Consider the following 17,014-nt stretch of genomic DNA (forward strand, 5'->3'; position numbering starts at 1 on the left):
TTCATTTGTATGAATCTCTAGAACAAGTAACACTAATCTATGGTGATAGAAGTCAGAACAATAGTTTTGTCGGGAGGGATTAACTGGAAAGTGGCATGAGGGAATTTTCTGCTGGAGTAATGGAAAAGTTCTATATCTTTATTGGGGTTGTGGTTACCAAAGCTCAAACTACACATTTAAAATCTGTGCATTTTACTGAATGTAAATTATACCCTAGTTTGGTTTTTTTTTAAGTACTATCTATCTAGAGGATCCTAAAGTTAAGTATAATCTACCCCCATAGAAAGCATCTAATGAATCTTACTATTAATTAAAAACCAACACAGGTCATTCAGAAAGCAGATATGAAGCTTTAATTCACTGTGGGCATTTCTCTGACCATTCTCTATATTATATATGAACTTTTCACATTTCTTCACACAGATACAAGACAGTTTTTTTCCCCCAAGTACTGTGTACCATACCACCATTCCATTTAACTAGCTAAGGACATATTATAAATACCATGAGCCACTGACTAAATACAGAAGTTGATATATATGTTAGAAAGTATAAATCAAAAAAAGTTTAAGAAAGGCTAAATACCATGAAAGTTTACACATATTCTTTAATTCCAGATATCACAGTGACAACCAATTATAATAAAATCACTTCTTTTAGATGATAATATTCATATATCTAACATCCAATTATTTTCATTTTCATTATTTTCATTTCCACACTGTTAACTCCACACTGCATTTTCATTTCTATAGAGAGTGGACAGGCTTTTGGACTGCAGACCAAGTTTCTTGTGTAATAATAAGAATTACTATCTTGATCATGACCATGGGAAACCAAATTTATATATACTGTACTATACAGAGACGAGACTTTACTAAGTATAAGATAATGTGGAACTCTTTAGTGGTGGTGTTCAAGAGAAATTCGAATAGTAGCCTGAAAATGAGTTTTAACTGCTACTGCATTCTACATATATTTCATTAATAGATGAAATCTCTGTCAAAACATTTATAAATAAGTATATAGTACAATAGCTTTTCCCCCTCCAAAATACTGCCTGGGAGGAAAGTTCCAAGCTGACTCAAGGGAAAAAAAAAAAGGAAAAAAAATAGACCTCAGAAAACAAACATTATATGGTCTTCTGAGCTGCAATCTTCCTGAGTCTATTTTCAATTGGAACAAGTTTTGCAGCCAATTCTACGTTGCTTCAGTGTCCACAGTCCTGAGGGAGTCCTTGAATATCTAGTTCATATTCTACAGAAATCCGAAAGGACCTAAACACCCCTCAACTAATTACACAAGGGAAAACTGATTATGTTTTGTATTAAAATCTATGTGAAAATCAAACATAGTCAGAGCCATTCTTTTATCAGTGATGCTACAATAAGTGATGAAAATATATGCACAGCTGTACATGGATCACCATTAAACACAGGAACAAAATGCCATTTGATGCATATTAAATAAGCTCCCAAAAAGCCAATTTGAATATATTTATTTTCATTTACTTTGATACAGCATTGGAAGAGACTGCATATAATTATGGCGACTGCTGCAAACAATACTTGATGCTGCTAAGTGTTCCATTAAGCATCAGGCATGCACAATAGTTACCTTTAAAAATTTCTCATGTATATATCTTAACATTCTTATTTATAAGCTACAATATGTTTAAAGCATTTAGTAATATTTAAACCAATTATTTTAATTGACCTACATCTAAGTGGGGAAAACCAAAAAACTTCCTCATTTCAACACCCGAAGGTAATATTAAACCTTACTCCCCAAAATTATATATTTAAATTTATTTTATATGTGTCATCCTTAAAAGTCCAAAAGTGATGAAAATTATTATCACTACTAAATTAGAAGTATGATTTCCCAGCAGCAGTCTACCCAGCACACACAGCATGCCACACTTCGCGGGATTACATGATAAGAGTGACGTGCTGGTGGCTGCAGATGACGATAATTGAACATATCAGTCTCTTCTCTTCATTCTGGATCTTTTATTTCAAACTAAATAAAGCTTTTCATTAATATAAACTGAAAAAATTATTTTTCCTTTATTTAACATCACTAAGAGTAGATAAAACTAAACACCTTTATTGTCTTCAAGTGTGTGGCAAGAGAGAAAATGTTTCAATCACATTAGGTAAATCAGGGGTGGGGAAGGGGGTAGCATTTGTTTTTCCATTTAAGGATTCCAGTCAAATAATCATACACACTTACAAATTCAGATTACTTGGTTCTCGGTCCTTTATGGCTTAAAGCACTGGATTTGAAAACTACTTCAGGTTAAAATAAAGTTATATGAATAATGCATAGGTTGTATATCTAGGAGATCATGCAATAAATAAATGTTCTCGTGTACACTGGAATCTTGGTGATGAAAGGGGTCTGCAGGTGTGAACAATAATGTTTTTTCGTTTTACCAAGAGAATATGCCCAGCAAGTTCCTTGCTTTGGGCCTATTCAAGATCCTGTTTGTAAGGTCATCCTGATTTTCTCAGATTGAAAAAAGAAGCCAATGTCATAAGACATCTGCAGTAAGGAACTGACGTGCCTCAAGTGCAAGTGCTGTGAGGTCCGAGCTAAGCAGAAGGAGACTCAGGATCCTGCCACCCTGCTACAAAGTCAATTTGGACTACTTGGCTGACTAGAGTATCAAATGGGGAAATGCTTAGAATGACCCACTGGAAATGTTTACTATATTAGTATCTTTTAAAAATCTATCTGCTCTTTAAATCTATTTCATTTGAGAACTGCCAGGGTAAGATCCACTCACTATTCCTGCTTTTGATATGCCCCTACGACATGAGAATTGAACTGAACTACAATGATTGTAATGTCATCCCTGTACATCCTAGCAAGCTCTTCAGGAAGACTAAGCATTTTGGAGAGGCGCTCGTGATCAACAGCCCCAAACTCGTTGTTGCCCACAGCATGGCGAATTAGATGGGTTGCTGCATTCTGATCCTCAAATACCGATGACATCTTGGCTCTCCGTTCTGTTAAAAGGCCATGCATCTGTCCCAGAGTCACTTTATAGCCACCAACAGCTATCGGCTCTTGGTGATGCATGCCTGTTAGGTACTCACCCACAATCCTAACCACATCCTGCCTATGCATTGTCTCCCACAATCCATCAGTCGCCAATACCAGAAATTTATCCTGTGGCCTTAATCGGTGGTAAGTTACTTCTGGCTCAGCAGTGAGATAAGGAGGTGTGTAATAATTAGGAGGGATAAACTTGGTATATTCGTTGTCATTCAGCTGGTCTGGGCCAGATTCTATCACTCTCTTTTGAAGGTCAATGCTCCATTTGAACTTTACGTCTCCAAAAGCCCTAAAAGGCATCAGTAAGCCAAGTAGCCGATCCTGTTTCACCACACTCTTGGCCTCATTCTTTGGGTGCTCCAATTTCAGGCGTTCCACTTCTCTTTCATTCTGAGCATTGTGGTCATTAGACAGAGTGACTGCCGACCAAGAGCCGTCCTCTTCCTGCACACCCAGCATGGCTCTGCTATCACCAGTATTGGCCACATGAAGGTCAACACCATCCACATGGGCCACACAAGCTGTGGCCCCAGAAAATGCCACTCGAAGCACCAGGTAGTTGAGGAAAGAATTGGGATCACCGACTTGAGCCTCCAAGGAGATGTCATTATCAAGCCTCTTGAAAGCATTAATCAAAGCCTCCTTAACATCAATTTCAGTCGACTCCCCAGTGTTAAGGTCTATAAGCTCTTGCCAGTAAGTCCTCAAGCTGTTGAAATATAATTTGGATGCCTCCTTACTGAAATAATCATTGGGATGCTTGTGCCACTGGAGAATGGGGAGCAGTGCTCGACCGCTCTCCACCGCATTTTCGATCTCTAGCAAAGTCTCATGGGGTAACAGAGAGACAGCAATATAATAAAAGAGTCTTTCACTGACCGCCTGGGAGCAAGCACAGCCTGCATGGCCATCGAAAACCCCCAAAAGCATCCCTCTGGTCTGCAAGCAGGTTGCTGCACTTCTCCGGTCCTCAATGGGTGCATTCGCAGGCAGCTGATTGCTGTCAAATCCAAGGACAGAACTGACATTTTTGCCATCAAATTCTGGCACTTTGAAACTGTATTCATTAGCTTTCAGGATGCTGTTGACTTGTGGAGGTGTAAGGTAAAATTTCTGTGGTGTGGAAGCATATCTCCTTCCTTGGGTGTACTGCCACCAGCTCTCCTTTGGCCTATAAAAGGTAGCATATGTCGGATGGGGTGTATATCTCAGGCGACTCTGAGGAATGTAAGGGGGTGAGCAGCAGAGATGTTTGTGGTGGCAGTAACACGCAGTGCCATAGATTCTGCTCAGTTCACAGTTACGGATCAGAGGGAAAAACAGTTGAGTTGGTGCTGGCATGGCATCAGAGAACAGCGGCAGGCTGGAACTTCTGACTGGGATTCCTAGACAGCAAAAGTTATATTCAGATTACTTAATCTATTTTTGCTTTCATAACAAATGTTTAGCAGGTGAATCTACAGGCTCCCTGTGCCTCCTAAGGCACTACATTTTACACACATATCATCTACTATTTCTACAGGATATACTCTGCTAAGCACACCTCCCAATCACTTATGGAGCCAGGACTGAACTGTCGTCGAGCTTTACTTTTCTCTCTTCCTTGTATTTCTTTGTGCAGCACAAACTGTGCAGAATGTGCAATAGATCTGGTGGGGAGAGTGGAGGAGACGAAGGTTATATAACATAATGCAGTGGCAGTCTACCTGGCCAATCACCCTTCTCCCTATCCTTAAAAAAGGCCGTGGATCTCCCAAATTGCACAGGGACTTCTCTCATTTATGAAGATCCTGTTTCTAGACCAGTGGTCAATTGTTAGCATTTGATACACATGGCTACTACCATAAAAGTGTTGGGATGCAGCCCCAACCTGTGTGTATTCATGAATTATTTGTAAGTTATATACATATGCTACTACATTAATATAATGTTCATTAAAACCTGTACAAGAAAAATTTTACATAATGAATAAAAACAGAAGTTCCAAAATGCCCTCCCTGCATCCTAGTAGATGGTCTTGCAAACAATGTTTCTCCAGACCACTGTGCCAATTTGGCAAGTTTAGGGACATAGGTCTGCCACCAATTCACCACATAATCCTGGAAAAGCTGGATCACCTCTTTGAGCCTTGCTTTCCTAAGCTGTACGTGAACACATCAGAGCAGATGCTATCTGAGCCCGCTTCTTGGACTCTGTGCCTTTATAAAAAGTGTGCATTGAAGTGAGGCTTTGATATCAAATGCAGGGTTCATTTATTTGTTGTTTAGTTTTAGTGTATTCTTTGTGATAAAAACTAAGTATTCTAGTAGCTCTAAAACATTGTTAGTAACATAAATGGTCGCAGTTCTGGAATTTAATTTACTTGCTAGTGTTTTCCTCTGCTTCTCAGCCATGAAAGAAAGCTACAGAAATGATTTTCGTCTATAACGGATCCCAAGTAGAATTCACCCCTAGAAAAATATTTTCTCTTACATTTTAAAAAAAGGTTATCTATTTGCCCTTGGAAATTAATAAACAGTGAAATAATAGTCTAATGGTCTAAGGTTTGGCTAAAAAAAGGTAGAGCATTATAATCATGAATAAATCAAAATCATATCACTTACTATGTGACACTGAAAACATTTTGCTGGGCATTTATCTAGAAAATTTAATAAACATGTATCATTAATTCAAGTAATTTTTACAAGAAAAGAATCCCTCTTGTAACATATATTTCCCCTGAATTCTTGAAGTATTGCCTCAAAGTATTCATCTGGCCTATAAATAAACAGGCTTTATGTTTTAAATAAGAAAACAAATGCAGTAAACAAAAAGGAATAAGGAATATAAAACCATCTGAGTCTTAATATCAACTATTCCTTCCTAAGGTTGAACACATTAAGAAAAAATTTTACAAATATCATAGAGAGTGTTAGAATATATTACATTATTTTCACGCACCCTCTTTTGAAACACAGTTAGAAAAAAGATAAGTGGAATGCGGGGGTGCAGAGAAAACACTGAATTTGCTTCTGTAATAAGTGCTGTATAAGCCAGTCATATAGAACCCCTTCTGCACGTGACAGAAAGTACCGTTATTTTAACTACACTATTTAAGAAGGGATTAGTTTACAAAATTGAGGACAAGATTAGGCAATAGAAGAAAATGATTAGAATTTTGGAAATAAGATCAATAACTAAATAAGTATTCTGAAAGCCAGTCATGAAAAACAGAAATTCCAGAAGAACAGGAATCTATCAAGACTAACCACTTAACTAACAGCACTTCAAACTGAATACCTGAAAGTCATCCAAAGGTTAAGTGTACATGACTGAGCCAGGAGATGTGCTCAAACGTGGGGCCACATGACACTGGCTTCCAGATATGAACCATATCTCTTGCTAGGTTTGTATGCAGAAAGCACATTAACTTATTTCATGCTTTGTATAAGGACTTTTTCTGTTATTAAAAATGTAAACAGACACCAATCTTAATGAAAATAAGTTTTCTCTGTAACTTTATATACGTTTGCATTTATACTTACTTTAAAACTTAATCTTAGAGAAAAAACATGTGTATTTCTGTATGGAATGTGGATTGAATCAAAGTACTGTGCATGTGTGTGTGTGTGTGTGTGTGTGTGTGTGTGTGTGTTTGTGTGTGTATGTTTGGAGCGGGATTTGACAGATAGATGCATACCAGGATTTGGCTATATGATGTCTGATCAAGGAATAACAAGTCCAGGAAACCCACACTTTCCTTAAATTCCTTTGCTTTGACAATCCTCCTGCTTTTGTAATTGACTGCAAAATGAACTACTGTGGCAAAAAGAACCGATTCATGCAGCAGATACTTTGAATAATACGTAAATTCAAACAGCAAGCACTCAAATAACATACATTTTTCCTTCAGGCATAAATTCTCGACATTAAAAACAAAAAAGCAGAGAGTGAATTTTATTAACTCTGTCTTTCAGTTACTCAGGGGCTTAGCATATGGACTGAGACCCCCAACATGTCTCCAAAAGTCAAATTCTTAGGGAAGTTACCTACTCTGTGATTAATGAACATTCTATCACCACCAGTACAAGTAACATACTCTCTCCATCAGACCAGTTACTACTAGAAGTCGAAGTACTTTCAAATGCTTTCATAAACCATTAAGTGAGCATTCAAAAAACTCTGTATCCTTCTGAATATCCTGTGATTCAACAACAAAACCCCATGAAATCAAAACTTCTGTCGACAAACTTGCTAAATTAATGAAGTAGACGGCTCTTGATGAGGCAATAAGAACAGCAGCAAGGTACAGTTGTGGTAAACTGAAGCACTGTCAAATTTTCCAGTTATTTCTGGCCACAATTTCACTTAAAAGGTCCTATCCCATGATCCAGACTTAGCCACCTTAAACGCAGCATCTTAGTCTTAGGCAGATTTTGCCAATTTTGCCAACGACTAATAAGAAAAGATGAGTTGTAACCAGAACAAGGAAAGAGATCCATCCATTCTTACTGATGTGCTCAACAGAGTTTGTGCCAAGAAATGATTCAACTTCATCAATAAACTCACAGAAGAAATTAGAGAATGCAATTACTGCACCGACTCCAGAGCTCTTTAGCTTTGCAAAGATTTTGGTGTAAACGAAAAAAAAATGCTATACTAATAATTAAATGTCTCAGAACCCCAGTTTACGTAATTTGATTGCATTAAACACCCTGCATAAAGACTCTCTGCGATTTTTCAGCATTTTTGGGCAACGTCTAGCCATTTCACAGCTCCTGTTATCTCTACATGAATGAAGAAACCAGTTGCCTTCGGAAAACACGAAGCCCCAAGCCAGCACTTGTTTGATTAGTTTCCTTTATCCCTACCTGAAAATTGCACTCACTAACGCATCAAAGCTATCCTGGTCCAGGATGCCTTTGTCCCCCTTTTTCTATCTAGCTCACCTCTTAATTCCACGACGACCCACCTAAAACCATCCACACACAAAATCAGTCATCATCCTTCCTGGGTACCCAACGCAGGTAGTTAAGTGAATACCTACCAATTCGTCTGGGCCCGGGACACACACACATTCTCCTGTCATCACAACACGTAGCCGACAACATCCACAACCCGCGCGGACAGCAGCAGCGACAGCAGCACCGGCCCATTGAAAGCAAGGCAAAGATGCTCATTAGAGGAGGAGGCGGCGGCAGGGGAGGCGGGAGCGGAGGAGGGGCGAGGTCTCGCCCCAGCCCGGTGAATGGGGCTAGGAGGGGGGAAGAGGATGGAGGAGCAAGAAAGGGGTGGGGAGAAGAAGGAAAACAAACAAACAAACCCACCCCGCGGGAGAGGCAGAGCTACAGTAGAGGCGGCGGGGGCCCCAACGCCGGCGGAGGCGCGCCCCGGGACCGGCCAGTCCATCCAGCCCGGGAGCGGAGCCCACGGGCGCGCGGCATCCTCCGCCCGCCCACGCCGCACCGGCTTCAGTCCTGGAAACTGAGGGTCGGCCCGCGGCGGCTGCCGGTGGGATCACCCTGGACTCGGGGTGTGTAAGGGGGAACTCTCAGGCAGAGACGCCGCGCCACCTGCGCCGCACCTCCCGGGAGCCCACCCTGCCGCGGGTCCTCACGGCGCCCCCGGCGCTGACAGCGGGCGCGGCGGGCCCGCCCACCACCCCGAGCCTGCGGCTGCCCCCAGCGCCGCCACGCCCGCTGCGGCCCCGACGCCCTCACGCGCACCTGGCGCTCCGGGGCTAGTCCCTTCGCACGCCCGGGGCCGCCGCTCCCCACGCGCGCCGGCCGCCCCCTCACAACTTTGGGCTGGTGGAGGAGGATTCCGGACGGGCCGGCTCAGGGCCCGGAGTAGGGAATACGAACCGGGCACGGCAGGGGAGGAGCCGCTTCTTCTCAACAAGGAGGCGGCCGCGGCGGCGGCACCTCCGGGCGGTCCTTCCACGCAGTCCCGCGCAACTCCCTGTAGCTCGGCCCCTTGCCCCAGCCCGGCCCACTCAGCGACCCTGCCCCGCAGGGCCGCCACCCTACCCCGCCCACACGTTCGAGCCGGAGCTCTTCCCGCCTTCCGATTGGCTGCGCAGTGGCGAGTGGGCGGAGAGGAGAAGAGTGGGCCGCGGCCCGGCGCGTGGGAGCGGAAGAGCGGCGCGCTCCCCGCCAGCTTTGTGACGTCATGGGGGTCAGACAATCCCTTCCATTCCGCGCGAGGTGCCCATTGGTTCCGCGGGCCCGCCTCACGTGACCGCGCCCGCGCCTGGTAGCCTGGTGGAGGGTGGGGCTGCGCGCGGTTACTGGGTTGGCGGCGGAACGGGCTGGAGGAAGCGTCTGGCCCGGGTCCAGCGTCCCCAAGCGAGCTGGGCCCCGGGACCGGCTTCTGCCTGCCGGGCAGGCTTCCGCGAATCTCTGGCACCTCGGCGTGGGGCTGCCCGAGCCTACCCCACGCCTTGCGGGTGGGCCGGGGCTTCGTAGGTTTAGGCTGTTGGGGCGGCTCCCTGCCCAACGGGAAACTGCATTCGCTGCAGTCGCCCCTGCGTGGAATAACAAGGCGTGATAACCCGGGAGTATCTGTGGCCTCATTCATTTGATACTTTGCAGATTTTAGGAGTGTTGCCGTGGATGATGTTTTCTATCATTTTCTGGGCACCTTTCAGAGCCCAGGGAGAGGAAGGCGGTCTAAACAGCAGCAAGAGGAAGTTGTGATGAAGGAATTCTTTCCCCTGTAGAGTAGGTGTGTGCTCACGTCTTCTGAAGGGCTTTGAAATCAGTATTGACTTATTTGCCCTGAATGGTTACAAGGAAAAGGGTAGAATGCAGTCTGCAAAAGTGGGAAGAGCCCTGGACTCTTGTGTCAGGACTTTCATCCAAGTCATTTCCGCTCCATAAGACTCAGTTTCCCCTTCGGTGAGATGAGTTGGATTTGGGGTGGTATTGGCAGTCTGGGGTTAAAGGGAAGACATGTCAAGGGCTATTTCACTTGCTTCTGTCCACACGTAATCCCCTCTTTATGGGAAATGAGCCACTGATAGTGGCTTCTAAAAGCTTCCTCGGAGATGGTATCAGGTAGATCATTGCACTTAACCCGCCTACTTTTAAACAGTTTACTTTGATTTATTAAGCATATCTGCTTACTAGCCAATAAAGTTCATAAAGTGATGTGGGCTGGATATAAAAACTGTCATGTTAACAGTATTGTGGAGTTTTGTTTTTATTAATTTGCATTATCTGATTTTTATGTAATAAAGGAAGATTCTTACAGACACAAAACAGTGCCAGGAACTGGTTCTTTATAACGCCTACATCTTTCCAACTGCCTCCTCTATTCTCTAAATAAATTAGAGGGCCTTTTTGCCCAGCCCCAGGCTGCCCATGGAACTCTTGTGGCTATTTTTATGTGGCCTGCATCCCATTTTACATGGGTCCATCTGCCTCACTTCACCCCTCCTTCCTACTTCTCAAATGAGCATCCCATAAGTTTGTAAATATTTTTCATTGTCCTTTATTCTACTGAGTATCTGATTTATGTATCTGGTTTTCTGTGGTCTCACAGAGGCAGTATAGGGTGGTATAGCAAAGTGAGTAAGAGCACAGCTGGAGATAGACTGCCTGAGTTCGTCCCAGCTCTGCAGCTTACTGTGTGGCCTTGGGCAACCTCTTCCTGGCTCAGTTCTTTCGTAAGTAAGATAGGAATAAAAATAGTAATATTTTAAAACTTTCTAACCTCACAGGGTTGTATTGAGTTGATATATATCATGCTAAGTAAGTACAAGCAGGTAGTAAGGGTTATATAAGTATCAGCTATTATTAATATTATAGACATGTCCAGATGCATGTGTTTGTTTTAGTTAAGGACTCCTAGCGAGTAGGAAACCCAGACCCTCAAGTGGAATATGTTCTACAGCTAGATACTAAAAAGTCATAATATTAATAGATTGGAGATTCTTAGGACCTTAGGAAGTCAGGTTAAAGTAAGTTATTTACATGAGGAATGTCACTACCTCTTAGCCCCTACGTTGCAGACATGGAGACCCGGTCATTGAAGGTAAGTGGATTTTTATTTTGAGAATTTCTGCCTGAGGACTCAGAAATGAAGTTTACACTAGGCTTGCCTGTTGTGTATAAACTTTTTCCTAGTGATTGTGAAAATAGAGTCATGAGACTCCAGAATATATACAACCATATCAATGACTTCTTCAGATCATCTTGGTAGCATATCCCATTATTCCACACCAACATTGCCATTATTCAGAGCACTTGTTAAATTACCTTTTCAAATTGTTTTTGGATCTGCACAGGAAACTCCAACTTAGTTTACTATAACTAGCACCTTGGTTTTTATACCAAAATAGTATTGATTCCCTCCTGCTAACAGTCTTAATTCTGAATGACCTATTTCTGAAAATAACACCCACTCTCAAAAGACTTGGTATTCGCCACCAGTAAATATAGTCAAAAGAATTTGTCATGAGCACTGAAGGCAATGCCAAGGTATTTCTGGAATCAGAATAAAGGCTCCCCAAAGTAATGGCTTTGAAATAAACTCATTTAGAGGTGTACGTTTTGTTCTCTAGCTACAAAGTTGTATGATTCAGTGATAAGTATGTTCTAAATAAAGTCATAGTTCTTCTGCAGAGGAACCAACTGCTTGTACCACTGGGGGAGATTCTTTAGTACCTCAACCTTGTCTTTCCTCTGGCCTGGCTTTCTTGCTGTCTCTAGATGGAGCTCCATTTGACTACCCAGTAAATAGGCTTGCTTCAGAAGTGCTGTTTGTTATCACATGGCCATCTGGCCAAGGCCAGGGAAGGTCTTTGGGTTTGCTGCTCTGACCCCACGGACTGTTTTAGTCACCAGAACACCTGTTGACACCGTGACATTGGAAGGTAGATAAAAGTAGCACTGAACAACCCGGGATTGTTGTAAGGGCAGGCAAGGAGAAAGGAAGGGGCTTCTAAAATAGTATGGTACAAAGAAAGCACTGCACGAAAGTACCTGTTTTGTCTACACAGTGCTTTTTGTGATACCAAAAATGAAAGACAGTTCCTGAATTAGACCATTAACATGTAGTCATTTTCTTGCCCTAGAATAAACCTGGAAATGAGCAAGTGCTCAGGCAGATTGGCCTGGTGTTCTTGTGGGTGGGTGATAAAAACCCTTGGGGGTATTGGAGGTTAGCTGTGACAACATGGAGATGGTCCAGTAGAATCTCAGTGGTGCCAGCCAGGAAGTTTAAAATAGACCTGCAAGTGGGTCTGAGATGCTGTCAGCCTGATGCCTGGTGAGCTACCATGGCCTTTGCCAAAATCAATGATTAGAGGGAAGAGAGGCTGCTAGACACTCATCTTTAACTCCTCCAGGTCTTGGATAGGAAATCAGCAAGTACTTACTAATTATGTAAGCAATAGGTACCTGTTTTATTACCATCCTGGGGTTGAGAACTGCTTCTTTGAAATTAAATTATTTGGTATGTGTGTGAAAAAAAATATTAAAAACATCTGACACATAGTGAGTGCTTAATAAATCATATCCTCCTTGTTGGAAAAAAAAAAGAAATTAAATTATTTGGAGTTATGCACTGAGATCAACAAATCATCTGTAAGAAAGAAACAGATCATGTACTGTGGCTCATTTCTTGTGGGCCAGAGGCTGTTACAGGTGCATTCAGTTTTGTCTTATTTTAAAAGTAGTCCATTCTCATCAGAATTCATGAGGCAGTAGTATGTTTGAGGGAAATATATATATCATCGTTCTCTTGCAGAATTAGGGACAAAAGTCTCCTGGGAAGAAGGAAATTTCTGTGCATTAATTTAACATGACAAAGAATACGAAAAGTGGGTATCTAGAGTTGCTTTATTTCAGAAATCCCTGCTTATGGCGATGTCTTTAAATATTAAGGATGATATGTTTGGGGGAAGGGGTATTCTTGTCCAGCCATCAGATAATCAGGCAGGATTACTTTTTCATTCATTACTTTTTGTAATTCTGTAGATGATTCTCCAGAATACAGAGAGTAAAAGGTGAAGGGTTTCAGGGGAACTGAGACCTTGGGGTGGGTCAATTTACAACAGGTGCCCGGTCATGAGTGCCCCTGAAGCAGGTCATGCCAATATGCGGACTTCAGCAGAACCTCCCACACTGTGAACTCAAAAATAGTAGCTGCTGATCTGCACACTTCTTAAAAACTATAATTCTTTGCTTACCTGTACACCTTAACTGTAAGAGTATAAGCTTCTCAAGGGCAGGGATCCTGTCTCTTTTATACACCCATATAAACCCACAGCTTGGCGTATAGTGAGAACTAACAGGTAGTGAGTGCTTACTTTATACTATCCCCTGTTCTGAATGCATTGTCTCATTATACCCTCATAACACTCACATGAGGTAGGTGTTACCATTATATCCATTTCACAGGAGAGGAAACTTGAGTCTCACTGAGGGTGATTTGCACTATTTACATAAGTAGGAAGTAGTAGAATCATCTGCTTTGCATCTTAGCTTGCGTTCGAAAGCACTATGTTATAGTGACCACTGCACACAATAGGTGCTCAATGATGAACTCGTTTCAAATAGAGACAAAAGTAGCATGTTGCAACAGGTGAATTGTGATAATTAAGGAACTACAGAAAGTTTCACATTTTCATTATGGATTTGAGGATAAACTATATCCTTATAATTGCAAAATTTCCACCCTTGTTATTGTATCGGTAACCAGCAATAAATTTTGCACAGATAAGTGTATCACCACTGAATGGCCATTCTTGTCAGAGCACTGAAGGGTTTGGTTATGGTTTTTCAGGAAAAATAATGTAGTTAGGAGGTAGGAGATAGATGGGCCCCAGGCTGAGCAGCTACAACCAGCCCCTGCTAACACCTCGAGATAAGACGCTAGCAGGAGCATCGGGCCCTGATTGGGTGAAAGACAAAGTGACCACATTTTTCACATTCTTGTGGTCAAAAGGGATTTCCTAGCCCACACAGGCATAGAGAAGGTCCTCAGGGTTCAAAGGAAGGAGGGGTGTCAACCCATAATATGTCCTGCCAAGCTCCCAGAAACCTTCACACTGGAATCCATCTGGATTGAGAGATTCATGTACCAGGGAGGGCCCTGAGTCCAGCCAAGTATGGACACAGGTGAGATGATTGGCCAGAGACACTCTGGAAGACTGTATCCACGTAAGCAACCTAAGCCATCCCCATTCTGCGCCTCACTCCGAGTCCACCTGTATGATCTTCCCATTCTGCGCCTCACTCCGAGTCCACCTGTATGATCTTCCACACATACTTTGCTTCTAATAAATGCTTTATCTCCTTCACAATCTGTCTCTTTGCTGAATTCTTTCTTCAAAGAAGACAAGGACTGAGGTCCTGCTTCAAGCCGCCGCAACCCTTACCCCAAGATATCAGCTATAAAACCATATTTTCCTTGGAAACTAGATATTATAAACATTTGTAGATGAATACCTAATGCATTCAATTCACATCCTAGTAATAAACTATAGTTGACATATGATAAGAAGTGAACAATTTAATCTATTTAAAGAGCTATATGTTCAGTTTACAGTATTTTATATTTAAGCAGTATCAACAGGACAGGGAAAAGTTCACGGAGAGAAAGAAGACAGAGGAAGAATGTTAATAAGAGCTATCGAATTATGTATCCAGTTTCTGCTAGGAATAATGGACTTGGGAAGTCTAATCAGAATATTTAGGGGACTTCCCTGGTGGCCCACTGGGTAAGACTCTACGCTACCAATGCAAGGGGCCTGGGTTTGATCCCTGATCAGGAAACTAAATCCCACGTGCCGCAACTAAGAGTTCGCATGCTGCAACTAAAGATCCCACACCAGCAACGAAGACCCCGCATGCTGCAACTGAGACCTGGCACAGCCAAATAAATAAATATTTTTTAAAAAAATGTTTAGGGAATTACTAAGGTACAATATCTGGGTTGTGATTTTATCCCTTCTGAAGGCATTGTGGTTTTGTAAAACGAGCATAAGTTGGAGCCAGAGACACCGGAGTTCAAATCCTAGCTCTGCTTCTTATTAGCTGGCTAATCTTTCCAAATTTACCCAATAGCTTCAACACTTTTAAAATCTAAAGAGCCTGGTAAGAATTAATGATAATCTAAAGGAAAATGCCAAATGATGGCTGGCAAATAGCACAAAATGGTAGCACCTAAATGAATTTCCTATTGCTGTTGTAACAAATTACCACAAATTTAGTGGCTTAAAACGGCACACATACCTTACAGTTCTGAAAGTCAGAAGTCTAAAAATGGGTCTCAGTTGGCTAAAATCAAAGTGTCAGCAGAGCTGCATTCCCTTCTGGAGGCTTTAGGGGAGAATCTGTTTTCTTGCCTCAGCCAGCGACGAAATGCTACTGCAGTTCCTTGACTCATGGCTCCTTTCTCCATCTTCAAAGGGAGAGAGTAGCATCTTCAGATCACTCTCACTGTGATCTCTATTGCCTTCTTGTGATTACATTGGGCCTGCTGGGTGATAATCCAGGATAATCTCTTTACTTTAAAGTCAGTTCATCAACAACCATAAATCCATCTGCATACTTAATCCGCCCTTGCCATGTAGCATAGCATATTCACAGGTTCTGGGGATTGTGGTGTGGACATCTTTTAGAAAGGGGCGTTGCTCTGCATACCATAGTCCTTTTCTCCCTTAACATTTGTTCATTCATTCACATACTTATTAAAGGAAAATATGAATAATAAAAGTATCCTTACCCCCCCCCCAAGAATCCTTCTGTTTAGGTAGAGAGCTTAGATTTATACATAAAAAAATTAACTGATAATACAAGATAGTATGAACAAGCCCCAATATGAGCCATTCAAGAGGAGAGATCACTTAGATGGATGAGGGAGAAAAAAAGAATCACTGAAAACTTTGATTTTCTACAATAAATAAAAGGGTGCCCCCTTCCCTCCACAGAAGGTAAATGTGATCTTAGTTTGCATTAAGATAAGAACAAAGGAGGGGATAGCCTCCCTCCATTTTACCTTGGTGAACCCCCAGCAAACTTTGAAGGGTATAAAAAATCTACAGTAGAGCCAGAGGAGGGCAGCCAACAGGGTGAAGAGCCTAGAATCAGAACATGTAAGAAATTTAGGGATATTTATGGTGTGGTCTTCAAATACCTAAGTGACAGACATATGAAAAGAAATCTAGATTTATCTTTGAAACCTCTGGAGTCTGAAAAAACTAGAGTAAATATGTAGAAGTTAGGTTTAAACTCAGTGTGATAACTTTATTGGGTTATAGTTTTCTGAAATGGAATGAGCTACCTGAGTTTCCTGTCCCTGGAGGTATTCAAATAGAATCTAGACAAGTGTCAAAGAATGTGCTCCCAAAGCACTTTGTTCAGGTCTTGAACATTGTACTTACATTGTAATCATTTGCATTCCAGTCTCCCTGTGCAAACTGCGACCTCTTTTTGGGCTGAATCTATCATATTCATTTTTACTTGGCTTAGAAGTTACCAAATGAATGTTGGGTTCGTGAATAGGTGATGCATGAATGAGGTTGAGGGTTGGACAGAGTAACCTTTGGAGTCCTTCCAACTCAGACTCTCACTTCTCAGCTAGGATTTCAACTAGGTTTAAAGGATGGAATTGGCTGCAGAAAGGGAGTGGTGGTGTTGCATTCTGGATTTCACAGTACAGAAACGGCCCAGAGACAAGAGGGAGCAAATGTGAGTGGAGGAGCTGTGTTGGGTGAAGAACAGGAATTAGAGTTGGGGCAGGCGTTTGGGTCTTGATTCTCGAAGTTCTTTAATCTCAAAGATGTCAGATTTTCTCATGCTGCAGTCTGGACCCAGGCTGACACTTGACTAAATCCTGATGAAAGAAGAGAGAAAAAGTGCTCTTACAATCATATTCATTTTGGTTCTACTGGGAAAGACTGGAGACTTGCTATGGACTGAAATGTCCCCCACAATTCTTTTTTTTATTTATTTAACATCTT

At 42.1% G+C, this 17,014-nt stretch overlaps 1 protein-coding gene across 4 annotated transcripts; it reads right to left on the reverse strand.

Annotated features, from left to right (window-relative positions):
* Positions 1–330: 330 nt before the first annotated feature.
* Positions 331–9,073, reverse strand: PDP1 (pyruvate dehydrogenase phosphatase catalytic subunit 1). Of its 4 annotated transcripts, XM_057532342.1 has the most exons (3): positions 8,907–9,030; positions 8,090–8,124; positions 331–4,448 (listed from the first exon to the last, which is right to left on the reverse strand). In XM_057532342.1, exons 2-3 carry the CDS (start codon positions 8,118–8,120, stop codon positions 2,791–2,793), a joined length of 1,689 nt encoding a protein of 562 aa, XP_057388325.1. In that variant the 5' UTR covers positions 8,121–8,124; positions 8,907–9,030; the 3' UTR covers positions 331–2,790. The 4 variants fall into 4 exon arrangements, with proteins under 4 accessions (XP_057388325.1, XP_057388327.1, XP_057388326.1 ...); XM_057532344.1 differs by lacking the exon at positions 8,090–8,124 and having other exon boundaries at positions 8,907–9,073; XM_057532343.1 differs by lacking the exons at positions 8,090–8,124; positions 8,907–9,030 and adding an exon at positions 8,769–8,901.
* Positions 9,074–17,014: the final 7,941 nt, after the last annotated feature.

The sequence above is a fragment of the Balaenoptera acutorostrata genome, chromosome 17 (assembly GCF_949987535.1).
Source record: "Balaenoptera acutorostrata chromosome 17, mBalAcu1.1, whole genome shotgun sequence".
NCBI lineage: Eukaryota > Metazoa > Chordata > Mammalia > Artiodactyla > Balaenopteridae > Balaenoptera > Balaenoptera acutorostrata.

Coding starts and splice junctions, on each gene's coding strand:
- PDP1 (XM_007164918.3), bottom strand. CDS start 8,451: ATGGACTGGCCGGTCCCGGGGCGCGCCTCCGCCGGCGTTGGGGCCCCC. Junction 4,449..8,369: donor AGCTCTGCCTCTCCCGCGGG/GTGGGTTTGTTT, acceptor TTTGCTGTCTAG/GAATCCCAGTCAGAAGTTCC.